At 49.0% G+C, this 12778-nt stretch overlaps 1 protein-coding gene across 1 annotated transcript in view; it reads right to left on the bottom strand.

Annotated features, from left to right (window-relative positions):
- KY (kyphoscoliosis peptidase) overlaps window positions 1-12778 on the bottom strand; it is a 47296-nt gene that overhangs the window by 19185 nt on the left and 15333 nt on the right. The window contains exons 4-7 of the mRNA XM_047736397.1: window positions 10267-10341; window positions 8464-8526; window positions 5452-5534; window positions 1264-1372 (exon numbers count right to left, since the gene is read on the bottom strand). Coding sequence (XP_047592353.1) covers window positions 1264-1372; window positions 5452-5534; window positions 8464-8526; window positions 10267-10341 — 330 coding nt within the window. The remainder of the gene's footprint in view (window positions 1-1263; window positions 1373-5451; window positions 5535-8463; window positions 8527-10266; window positions 10342-12778) is intronic.

Raw genomic sequence — 12778 nt, 5'->3', positions numbered from 1 at the left:
GCAGAGCAGGCTGCCTGGCTCGTTAGGCCTCTGAGGAGAGGCTGGAAGGGAAGGGGGCCAAGACAGCACCAGGGGGTGAGGCCCTTGTCCTCTGCCCTTGTTCTCCCCACCACACAGCTCCGTAAGCAGTTCCTGGGAGGCTGCTCACCACCGTGCTGCAGCTGCTACCCCAAGGTCTCATGCTGACCCACAGGGGGCGCTCTGAGCTACCGCTAAACGGGGCTGCTGGGTAGTGAAACCTGGCAGGAGGCCCTGAGGCAGGAATCACTGTGGCCGCTGACGGCATGAAGGGAACATGTGTGAGGGTGGCAGGCAGGAAATGTGTGTCTTACTAATGTTCTGTTTCTGATTCTGCCCCCTTAAGGCCCAGGCTGAACGGAGCTGCTGGCTTTGGGGAGGGAGGAAGTGGCCTCTCAGGCTCTGTGGTCAGATACCCTACCTGTGTCAGGTGAGTTCATCCTCTAAGCTGCATCCCTCACTGCTGCTCTGGGAGGACAAAGGAAAAGCCCAGTGGGAGCAGATCAGGAGAGCCCCTCTGCTGGTTAGAAGGTCATAGGGAAAATGCTAGAAGTCCACCGCACCACCTGGCTCTTCCACTGACTGCAAGAGGCAGCATCCAACATCCAACATCCCCCTAGCAGCCCCTGTTGGGCCTGGCTTAACCTGGCCAGACTCTCAAGGCTGTCCTGTGCAGAGCTGGGGACAGGTGCACAGGCCCAGGCCCAGGCCCAGGCCCAGGCCCCCTGAGGTTGCTCTAAGTGCCTCGAGATGGGGCTGAGGTTGTGGGTGTGGGAAGAGGGAGAGGGAGGGGCCAGCCCACTCTTTCTGGCACTGGTGCTTTAAGGAACCCTGGTGTTGCAATAACTTTCCAACATCTATGAACCTTCCCTGTCCTTCTTGGGGATGACCTTCTGTCCTGGGTTCTCAGGTCTGTGCTGCAGGTTTACCAGGGAGCCAGGACTGAGGGAATGCTGCCCCTGGGTAAAAGGCCTTAGCTCTGGTCACTGGCTGTGGGCAGATGGCCACGGGGGATCCCCCACCCCATGACCCTTTATGGAGACTGTTAGTACAAGGCATGTTTTACCCTCCTTGGTTAGTCTTTGGTAATTCAACCTAGCCATCTGGGAACCCTTCTCCTCTATTGTCCATCTCACGCCATACACACTTGTGGTCAAGTGAATCCCAGTCTCCCCTAGGAACAGGGTCCTTCAGGGAGTGGTATCAAGGGAGTCCTAGAGCCAGCGGCACCACAGGTGGGCCTACCTATGTGGTGGCAGATCCAGATCCAGATCACTCGGACCCTCTCCAGGTCACTGTGGGCCTCCTGGAGCAGGTCGCTCACCAGCTCGTCCAGGCCACTCTTGACCGTCACCTGGGGGGTGGGAGGGGTGGGCTATGTCAGGGCCTGGATGAGGGCTGTGGGAGCCCCAGTGCCTTGCTACTGGCAGCTGGTGCTGCTTTTCCTCCAGGCAGAGAAGGAGGAGGAGAGGGCCAGAGGCACAAGGGCTCGGCTGAGGGCAGCCTTTGGTTGGGGGGCTGGACAGATCAGGGAGTGCTGACCAGCTGAGTCACTGGCCCTAGAGCCACACACCCTTTCTTGGCAGACCCTTGGAGCCATCCAGGTGGGTGGACATTGGGCAGCTGTAGCAGCTCCTACCCATATTCAGTACTACCCAAAGTGATCTATGGACTTAACACAATCCCTACAAAATTCCAACAACCTTTTTTTGCAGAAATGGAAAAACCAATCCTCAGATTCATATGAAATGGCAAGGGGCCCAGAATAGCTAAAACAATTTTGAAAAAATAAGAACAAAGTTGGAGGACTCACAATTCTGGATTTCAAAAGCTACTATAAAACTATAGTAATCAAAATAGTGTGGTACTCACATAAGGATCATATAGGTGAGTGGAATAGAATTGAGAGTCAAAAAATTAGCTTATACCCCTATGACTAACTGACTTTTTTGTCAAGGAAACAAGTCTATTCAGTGGGGAGAGAATAGTCTCTAACAAATGGTGCTAGACAACTGGATATACACCTACAAAAGAATGAAGTAGGACCCCTACCTCATACCATATACATAAATTAACTTGGGGCGCCTGGGTGACTCAGTCAGTTAAGCAGTCAACTCTTGGTTTTGGCTCAGGTCATGATCTCAGGGTTGTGGGATTGAGCTCTGTGTCGGGCTCTGGGCTCAGTAGGGAGTCTGCTTGAAATTCTTTCTCTCTCTCCCTAAATAAATAAAGAGATCTTTTAAAAAAGTTAACTCAAAAAGGATCAATGGCTTAAATAAAAGAACAAACATGATAAAACTCTTTGAAGTAAACACAGGAATAAATAACCATGACCTTGGATTTGGCAACAGATTCTTTGATAGAATGCTACAAGCACGAGTTACAAAAGAAAAAACAGATTTATTGGGCCTCATAACAATAAAAAACTTCTGGGCATCAAAGAACATGACTGAGAAAGTGAAAAGACAACTTATGGAATGGGAGAAAATAGTCACAAATCACATTTCTGATAAGGGATTAATATCCAAAATATATAAAGAACTCCTACAACTCAACTCTTGTGAGGGATTAATATCCAGAATATATAAAGAACTCCCGCAACTCAAAAAGACAAACAACCCAATTTTAAAATGGATGAAGGATTTGAATATACACTTCTTCAGAGATATATAAATGGCCCATGAAAAGCTTCTCACATCATTAGGGAGATGTAAATCGAAACCACAGGACGCCACTTCACACCCACTAGGAGGGCTATAGTAAAAAAGATAGTAAGGATGTGGAGAAATTAGAACCCTTGTGCCCCGTGAGTGGAAATGTAAAATGGCACAGGTGTTGTGGAAAACAGTTTGGTGGTTCCTCAAACAGCTGAGCAGGATTATCATATGATTGGTAATTCCACTCCTAGGTATATACCCAAGAGAACTGAAGAGAGTGAGACAGATACTTGTTCACCTATGTTCATTGCAACATCATTCACAATACACAGAAGACAGAAACAATGCAAGTGTCCATCACAATGAACGGGAAAACACATGAAGTATATCTCTACAATGAAATATTTATCCATGAAAAGCAATGAAGTTCTCACACATGCTACAACACGAGTGAACCTTGAAAACGTGAGGCTATACAAGCCAGACACAAAAGGACAGGTACTGGGTGATTCCACTTATGTGGAATATGGAGAGTAAACAAGTTCAGAGAGACAGCGAGTAATCCGGTTACCAGGGAGAACAGAGAGTGACAGTTTCATGGGTATAGAGTTTTTGTTTGGGGTGATGGTTGTACAATATCATGAAGGCAGTCAGTGCCACTGAGTTTCCCACCAAAAAATGGTTAATGTGGCAAATTTTAAATTATATGTATTTTACCACAATTAAAAGAAAGAACATATGAGGTTTTCTTGCAGGGGCCCTCGGGAGGAAAAATGGCTGGGGTTGTAGGCAAGGCAGCCTTGACTACGTTTAATCTTTCTAGAGAAGCTGGGGCAACTGGGTGCTTAATTCTTGCCTGCGCCTCGGCCAGCCCCCACCCTACAGTACTCCCTGAGCTCCTGGATCCTTTCCACCACCCACCTCAGCACTCCAGGATGTACTGTCTGACCACAAGGAGAACTCGACCCCACTTCTGCCTCCCACCCACCCAACTGCTGTCTGCCTCCTTTTGTTCAATGTCTAGCTCCAACCCCACAGTTCTCGTCTTTGTGCTTTTCTCAGGGCCAAGGACAGCGCCTGACGCATCGCAGGGCCCACACTCCAGCCTGGGTGACTCCTGACTTAACCTCCTGGCTTCTGGGCCATTGGTCCTTACCTCCCGGCTCTACCAGGGCCTGGCAGACTCTGGATACCCACTGCTTTGTGGCTGGGTCTCTGGCCTCAGCTGGGCTCCCAGCACTGCTCTCCAAGCTTGGCCAGCAGCCTGTCCTGTCCCTTGTGGCTGCCATTACAACACATCCCACCCTCGTCAGATGCTGACATACCACCCTTCTCTCCCTCTGAGACAACCTGGCCTCAGACTCAACAAGACTGAGGCAGGATTTCCCCTCAATGAACCTCCTCCCGTGCAGCCAGCCTCTCTGTCAACCTTCGGTCTGGGCCTCTTGTCTTTGCAGGCCTTACTCTTTTCAGGCAGTGCCCCTGCTCACCTGTGTCCTCACCTCCTCCCTTCCAGTCCTGGCTGCCCTATCCCCTCCTGTCTGCATCCCCTCCCGAGATCTCCTTCTTAGGGCTACCTACATCTCACCTCCCTTTCTCTGCCAGGTTCCTGTGGGGTCTTCTCTCCACTCCCTCCTCCTTCACCCCTGCTTTGCTCCTCAGCCTGGCTGAGTCTGGCTGAGGATCTGACCCTCCTCTTAACTCCCCCTCTGGGAATAGGAAGTGCTTCAATGAGAAAGTAGTGGAAATGAGTCTATCCTGACCTCACTGGACCAGACTGAACGGCTCATGCTCTTGACCATCCTTGACCTCAGGGAGCTCTCCTCGTACCTTCGAGAACATTGATCCTTCCTGGTCTTGCCTTGGTCTCAGGTGGCTCAGGGCCCTTTTGGACCTCGTACCCTGTCCTCCCCAAGATGACACCCACCCATGGCTTCAGCTCTTAGCTCAATCTGTTGGTTCCTGGATCAGTATTTCCTGCCCAGATCTCTTCAAGCTGGAGAGGGCTCCGGGCTTGGAGACGGGCTGCCCAGTGGTCACTTTCCATGCTGTTCCCCAGGTACTAAGGCCCACTGCCCCGAAACGAGCTCGTCACCCCGACCCTTGCTCCCTGTATCGAGGAGCTATCCCACCCTCCCTCCATCCCTCAGTCCAGCAGCCTGTGAGCCCCCTGCCTTCCACCTCCCTCACATACACCGGGATGCCGTCCTCCCTTCGTCTCCAGCTCAGTGCTGACCTTTCCACTCCTCTCTGCTCTCATTTTTCCCACTTAATCCACATCACACCTGCTCCTTCTGGGACAGTGGACCGCCCCCTGCTGATGGTCCTGCCTCAAATCTGACTCTGCATTCAGGTCCCTATCCATCCACTCATCAATTCACCAAACTAGCTTCCTGAGCACCTACTAGGTGCCAACCACAGGGTGGTCTTTTTAGACTATAGATGACCTCCCTGCTTACCAGCCTATGATGACTCAACTTCGGCAATCGGCCTAGCTTTGTGGCCCTTCCAATCAGACATGCCTGCAGGGTGTGCACCCTGGGTGGGGGGTATGTCAGGACCCCGTGGGCAGCACTGGGGGATGGAATGGGCTTCTGTCCTGGGCAGGGGTCTGGTGCCTCGGCCTTCTTTTCCCCATCCGTATGATCTGAATAAGCACTCTAGGCCATCTGCCCAAGGGACTGCAGGTGCACTCAGAAGGGACCCGAAGAAAGGCTTCATTACTCTGACTCGGGAATTGCCAAGCCACATTACACAGAGGGGTTTGTTCCCTTACCTGTGAGGCATAGGTGTCCAGTTTCTCAAACTGCCGCAGGTCCAGGGGCATGGATTTCAGGCTGGACCGATCCCAGGGGTAGGCTGCAAATGCAGGAAGGCTTGGTCAGCTACTGAGGCCTGCTGACAAGGGTGGCCTGGCCCAGGCCTTTCTGTCTTTTTGAGGAGCTGGGATTTCCTGACCTTCAACATGCTTCCCAGAGCCTGACACACTGCTCCCAAAGGGCTAGATCTCCTGGAAGAGTTCTTTAGTCAAATTGGCTTGTGAACAATGGCAACTCCTCCAGTTCTTCTGGAGACTCACAGGGGATCTAAGCCTATTTGCAGACCCCGGGAAGTCCGCTGTAAAGAAACTGGTTTCCCCTCAATGAACTCAGCAGTGTTCAGATATATTAATGATGGAACCCCCTTCTCCTCATCATACAGTTTTCTGCAGATTTCCTGCTAACTGTTCCAGGAAAGTGTGCTTCGTGGGAAGCGTCCAGGAATGCTGCCAGTCCCTGGTGGGCTCAAGGAGGGAGGGTCTATGCCATAGCCACGGCGCCCAGGGTGGAAGGCACCCTGGGTATCGAAGGAGGGTGTGCTAACACCAGGCCATGCAATCTTCTGTGGGTTTGGCACCCAGACAAGCTTCCTCCCAAGCCCACAGATAGCTGGAGACTGGAGGACCCCAGGAAAGCCAAGTGTGTGCTAGTGACATGCACCCCAAGTGCTGTGGGCAGGCTTCAGAGGGAGGCTGGGCCCCAGAATCACTCATCTGTGCTTGCCTTTCACATAGGAAGCCAGGACACAGCACAGCCCCAGTCAGCTGCTGCAGGGCTAACTGACCGGTGGTCAGACCAGCCATGGATGGGCAGCAAACTCCTGTCTCAGGCTGACAGGGAGCCTGGGCTCTGGCAGGGTCCCTCTTATTCAGGGTTCCCTTATTCAAAAGGCCGACCAAAGCAGGCAAGGTGGGTGGGAGGCCAGGGTGTAGGTGAGGACAATGGGTCCAAAGGGACACTCATCCCGGAACTCGCTGATAACCCAACTCCCCTGGGATGGGTGCTCCTGGGTCCCCAGGGATGGCAGCCAGCTTGGAAACCACAGAGCAACATGGGAAAGTATCTGCTGGGGGCTGCATGAAGCCTTGGTTCTCGCAGGGGCCTGATCTTCAGGACCTCCCCCTCCCTGGGGGCTGCTGGACTCAGCCACCGGGCTGCAGCACACATCTGTGGGGCCCCCGGGAGAGTGAAGGAGATGGTGGATTGCGTTGTAAGGTCAGTGGCACTCTGTTCTCTGGGAGGGTGTGGGCTGGGAGTCCCCTGTGGGCAAACACAGGAGAGAAGGTATAAAGCCTCGGTGCCCGCTGAGGGGGCTATGGCTGCCTCTGCCTGTGCATCCCTCAAGGTCTATGAGAGACCCGTGCCTTGGTGCCACAGGCCAAAGACATGGGGTGAGGGAATGGGAGGAGCTCCTGCACAACCCTCCTGGGCCAGCATCAGCTGAGGGGCAGTGGCAGCTGGTTAGGGAGCTGGCCAACTTCCAGCCACAGAGGAGCTCTCAAACTCCAGTCAGCTGTCTGAGCAGGCCATGTGGGTCCGCCCGCACTTCCCCACTGCTGCAAGGTCCCTTCCTGTTAAGAACCCGGCCTTCCTTCCTCACAACCCCATTAGCTCTGGTACATTCCCCAAGGCTGCTTTGCACTGCATTCTTGCTTCTTGCTGACTTCTGCAGCGGCCCCTAGAGGGGTTTGGTCTCTTTGACCCCAAGCCTCTGAGTGGGTCCTCACCACCTCACGGGCTCAGACACAACCAGAATCTGAGGGCTGTTCCTCTCCCAAGAGGGGGCACAGCATGCTGGGGGTGGGCAGGCAGGCTGTGTAAACCAGACCCTGAGGCTGTCTGTGGTGGTCACTCACCAACCCAGCATTTTCTTTCTTTGTTTTTCTATTCCTTCTAAAAGGGCCAAGACATTTCCTGGACCCTTTCCAAATCTTCTGCCCAGTACACTCTTACCCTGGGGCTCCCTGGAGGCCCAGCACCATTGTGGCTCACATCTCTGATTCTGGAGCTGGGATCTCTTGTCTCTTATTACTTAGATCACTGTCAGTCCCTATCCTGTGTGGTGTGAGCACAGCCCTTGTCCAGTCACCTCCAAGGGAGGAGTTAGGGACCGGCAGCAGGCTCTCAGTGTCTTCTACCTCCACAGAATCTGGCTCCTCCCACTCTCTGACAAGGGCTAGCAGGCTGACCTAAGTGGATATGAAGTGGACTTACATTTAACAAATTTCTGCTCAGCACAACTCTGCAAATGAGGTCTCCCCCGCCCCCACTGAAAAGAAGGATGACATTTCTAAAATAGGACTCAAAACCCTATTACTAATTTTACCCTTTCTTGGTTCCATTTTACAATATCTGAACATTAAAAATACCCACAATGATTTATGCCTCATTAAATTTACCTTCTGAAGAGATTACATAAGCTCTAAATATGATTTTGCATAAATACATTTAAAATACCAGTGGCATTAACTGAATTATTCTAATTTTAAAGCAAAACAATGGGAAGAAGTGCCAAACTCTGCCGAACCTTAGACGTCATCTGGTCTACTGAGAGGAAAACTGAGGCCCACAGAAGGTGAGTGAGGGACAAAAATAGAATTAGAAGGCAGGCCATCTATCATCCCATTCAGGGTTTTACCCTCTGTCCTGTTCTGTGTATTCACATGCCTCCTACCTTACAGATGCTTGGCATTCCATTTAAAGTTAACACAGCTCTGAATTCTGTTTTTAATATGTTTTCTGTAATGGGTTGCCTTGTTATTGGGGTTTATGCTTCAGCTTTGGGGTCACATGGTGTGTGAGCTTCTCATTACCCTGCCTGAGTCCATGGCAGACATTGCTAATCAATCATGATCCTCATTCCCATCCTGAGCCCAGGGGTGGCCCCCAACTCTCACACAGATTGGCCTACGAGGCTAAACCAATTCACCATCCCACAGAATGGCCCTGGAGCAGGCGTTGCAACTCACCGTGGGCATCTTTCGTTCCAGGCTGCCGGGGTCTTGTGTTTCCATTTTTATCACTTTGTAAACCTGCAATATCCCAAAGGTCAGAAGTGGAGATGCTTCAAGAGAAATCCAAATGCAAGCACAGACAATAGTCTAGGTGGTGGTCCTGGCTTCTGACCCCTCTTTCTCACTGTCTTCCCCCCGCCTTCTTGCTCCCATATCACCCACCATCTATTACTGCTGGAATGACTCTGGACTTCCTCCTGTGGTTGAGGAAGCACTGGGAACCAGGGAGGGAATGGCAAGAGAGAGAACGGTGGTCTGTGAGCAAAGGCAGGATTTACTCTGACATCAACACTTAGTGTTCCTCTGTGAGTCTGCCTGGATCCTGGAGCTCCCACCTTGCTCTGGAGTCCCCTGCCATCTTGGAATGCATCTGGGGTTGCTAAGATCACCAGTGCATTCATTGCCGGATAAGAGTGGACCACGGGAAGAAATGAATGTGGGGTGAGGGAAAGGCAGTTCCTACGGAGTTGAAACCCAGAAAGGTCAAGCAATCATTAAATGATTCCTCAGGAAGGCTCAAGACAACCAAATCCTATTAATCCTGGACTGTTCACACAGAATGGTTGCCAAGGGTTATTAGACTCCTCCAGGAGAGGGGCTGCTGCTTTGAAACCAGGTCAGGAAGATGTGGGTCCCTGATGGAACCAGGAGGAGGTGGGGAGTAGGGTGTCAAGGTGGGCTGTTTTACATACCTTGAAACCCACCAAAGGTTGTAAATACAACAATGGAAGATTGCAAATGAATAGAGGCACAGAGAAACAGTGGTCCTTGTGTTTCTTACATCTATATTTTATTTCCATCTCCATTCTTTGGTAGAGTGATGAGGGTTCAACAAGAAGCTAGCGTTTATTGTGCACTTCCCATGCCTGCCTTGTGCTTTAGACTATCTCATTTAACTTCACAACAGTCCTATGAAGGAACGTGAATTATTTCCCTCCTTCCATAGATGAGGAATTTGATTCCAAAAGGAAAGTTAAGCTACTTGTCCAAGGTGAGAGCAGAGATCTGAGCCCAGCCAGTTGACTCCAGGGCCTGTCTGCTCTACACCTGACTGCCTTTCTGAGACCCTGACCACCGATGGCTGTAGGAGCAGGCAACCAGAAGGAACCTACCTTGCCCATACATGGACATGGAGAGAACCTGAGCCCTGAACCTGAGCCAGAATTTCCCTAGGCCCCTTTAGCCATAAGGTAGACAGATGTCTGGAGAGGACCAGACATCTGGAATAGACATCATGGGCCTGAGTCTATGCACCTTGCACCAAAGCCAGCCAAGCATATGGCTAAGAGTACAGGTTTCAGGCAAACCTGGTTCTGACCCACTTCTAGCTGGTCCTTTGGGCAGGTATATTACCTTCCTGGGCCTCACTTTGCTGTCTTATATGGTGGGGATAATGTTGGTTTATACAAAGCACTAAAAAGTTAATGAATATAAAATCTTTACCATTGGGTCTGCCACTTTTGGGGCAGACAATAAATGGTATCTAAAAACAACACTCTTGTGATAAAATTCATCTTTAGCTAAATGCCTTGGGTTACCCACACTTAATTGCACAGACTCAAGAACAGTGGGTATCACTTATGGAGAAAAGAGGCCCCAGAATGAACCCGTCATGCCTTTGCCTCCTTCCAGTGTGTAGACCTACGTTATTCTTCTCCTGCCCCCATAAGAGGCCTAGTTTGGGCTCTGGCCCATTAAGTGACTTTGATTCCTCCCTGCCAGCCCTCCACACACACACGCAGCCCTGTACGTACGTACGTTTAGCCAAGGAGAACTTCTTGAGCAGCTGGGGCATGGCGTCTCGAGGGTGGACCTCCACAGTCAGCTGTGTCCCTGCAAAGGACCGGGAGGTGACATTCTCAGCTGGATGTTGCCAGGAAAGGGTGCAATGTCCCGTGACAGATGTTTGAACAACAAAACATGACTGGTTTTAAGCTTTCTTCTGAATATACAAATAACTCTTGTTTAAAAAATTAAAAAAACAAAATACAAGCAGACAGTTTTCAGATCCAGGCAAGATGGAATAAGAACATTCTACCTTGTCTTTCCCACGGAATGTGACTATAAATGTCGGAAAGAATGCATGGAGCGACTATTTGAGGATTCTGTAAGGTAAATCAGAGAAGGCAAGCTGGGGAATAGGATTAGCATTTAAAGCACCACCAGATTTGCAGTGAGCTCACCATTCCCCTCCCTGTCATATTACTTAGACTGGACTCAAAGGCAAACCCAAATCCAGAAGTACACAAAGGGTAGAGAGAAGCAGTGCTCCATGAGAAGTCCTTTATTCCAGCTTGTGGAGTAAGAAAGGAAACCTCTAAGAGTCAGAGACTGTGGGGGAAAATCCCTTGCTGTACCCCCACCCTTTTATCTGTTATTTCCTCACTCAGCCCCTAGCAAAGTCTGTTGGTAGCAGTGTAGCAGTGATTTTGTTGGTCAGACAAAACTTTAAGCACCCGAGTCTTTGAGGGGGGGCACTAGAGAAGTTATGATTCCCTAGAGTGTGGGGGCAGATACTCAATTTTTTCCTCTCTCTCTCTGTCCCCCACTGATTGTCTCTAGGTGCAGACAGAGTTGTAAGAAGTACCTGGCAGGGTGGGGAAACTGAGGTCCAGCTTTTGTGCTGGAGAACTGGGAAGTGAATTGTGAAGGGGAGGGAGCTCAAGAAAGCAAATCTATGCAGGTATGGATGAACTCTTTTGGTCACCTCTGTGTTGAACATACATGGATCTCATCCTAAGGATCATACCACAGTCTTTGGGAACTAAACTGATGGGGTAGGCCAATGCCTCGAGTGGCCACTGGGAAGTCAATGTGCAGGGCAAGTCTGCATAGCATTACAAAGGCTGCAGTCCAAAATTACCCAGCATGGGTAGAACCAGGAGTAACTGTACTTGAAAGGAAAAGATAATCAACAGATGGTAAATCCAGGATGACACAGATTTTGGAATTATCAGACAGACTTTCAAAAAGCCATAGTAACTATGCTCTAAGAAGTGAGGGCAAATTGTCTTGAAATAAATGGAAAGACACCAAGAATCAACAAAATAACAGAAACTATAAAGATGAAACAAATAGAAAGTTTAGAACTAAAAAATATAATAGATTGAAAAATTATCTGGATATACTAAGTATTAATATGGAGATGACAGAGGAAAGAGTCAGTGAATTTGAAGAAAGATCAATAGAAATTATCCAATATGAACAACAGCAAGAAAAAGTGAACAAAACTTCAGGGACCTGTGGGATAAATCTTAAATGTCTAACATTCATGTTATTAAAATTTCAGAAGGAGAGGAGAAATAGTGTGGTGTAGAAAAAAAAATGAAGAAATACTGAGATAATAATCAATGAAACCAGAAGCTGGTTCTTTGGAAAGATCAGCAAAATTAAGAACCAGATTGACCAGAAAGAAAGGGAGGTAAGACACGAATCAGGAATCAAGACACCAGGATCAGGAATGAAATATGTGAGACCCTACTGATCACATATGTATTAAAAGAATAATAACGTGGGGTGCCTGGGTGGCTCAGTGGGTTAGGCCTCTGCCTTCAGCTCAGGTCATGATCTCAGGGTCCTGGGATTGAGCCCCACATGGGGCTCTCTGCTCAGCGGGGAGCCTGCTTCCCCCCCTCCTCTCTCTGCCTGCCTCTCTGCCTACTTGTGCTCTCTGTCTCTGTCAAATAAATAAATAAAATCTTAAAAAAAATTAAAAGAATAATAAGGAAATACTACAAACAGCCCTGTGTACATAAACTCTACAATGTAGATGAAATGGACCAATTCCTTGAAAGTAACAAACTACCAAACCTCATCTAATGAGTAGATAACCTCAGTATCCCTGTACCCATTTTAAAAACTAATTGTAGTTCAAAACCTTTGAGAAACAAACAAATGCCAGGTCTAGTCACTGACAAATTCTAAGAAACATTTAAAAAGAAATAAGACCAATTTTTAAAATAAGATCTTTCAGAAAACAGAAGAGTAGCAAATATTTCATTACCCATTTCATGAGGCCATCATCAATCTGATGCCCAAACCAGACAAAGATAGCACAAGGAAGGAACCCTACAGCCTGATATTTCTTTTCTTTTTCTTTGTGTTTTCAGACCGATATTTCCTATGAACACAAAAATTCTCAAAAAATATTGGAAAATTAAATCCAGCAATATAGCAAAAGACTAATACAGCACAATCAAGTGTGATTTATTTAGGCAATTCAAGCCTGGTTCAATATTTGAGAACCAATAAATGTAATTCACCTAATAAT

Source organism: Lutra lutra, chromosome 1 (genome assembly GCF_902655055.1).
Source record: "Lutra lutra chromosome 1, mLutLut1.2, whole genome shotgun sequence".
Taxonomy (NCBI): Eukaryota; Metazoa; Chordata; class Mammalia; order Carnivora; family Mustelidae; genus Lutra; species Lutra lutra.
This window is presented reverse-complemented; position numbering and strand designations above follow the sequence as displayed.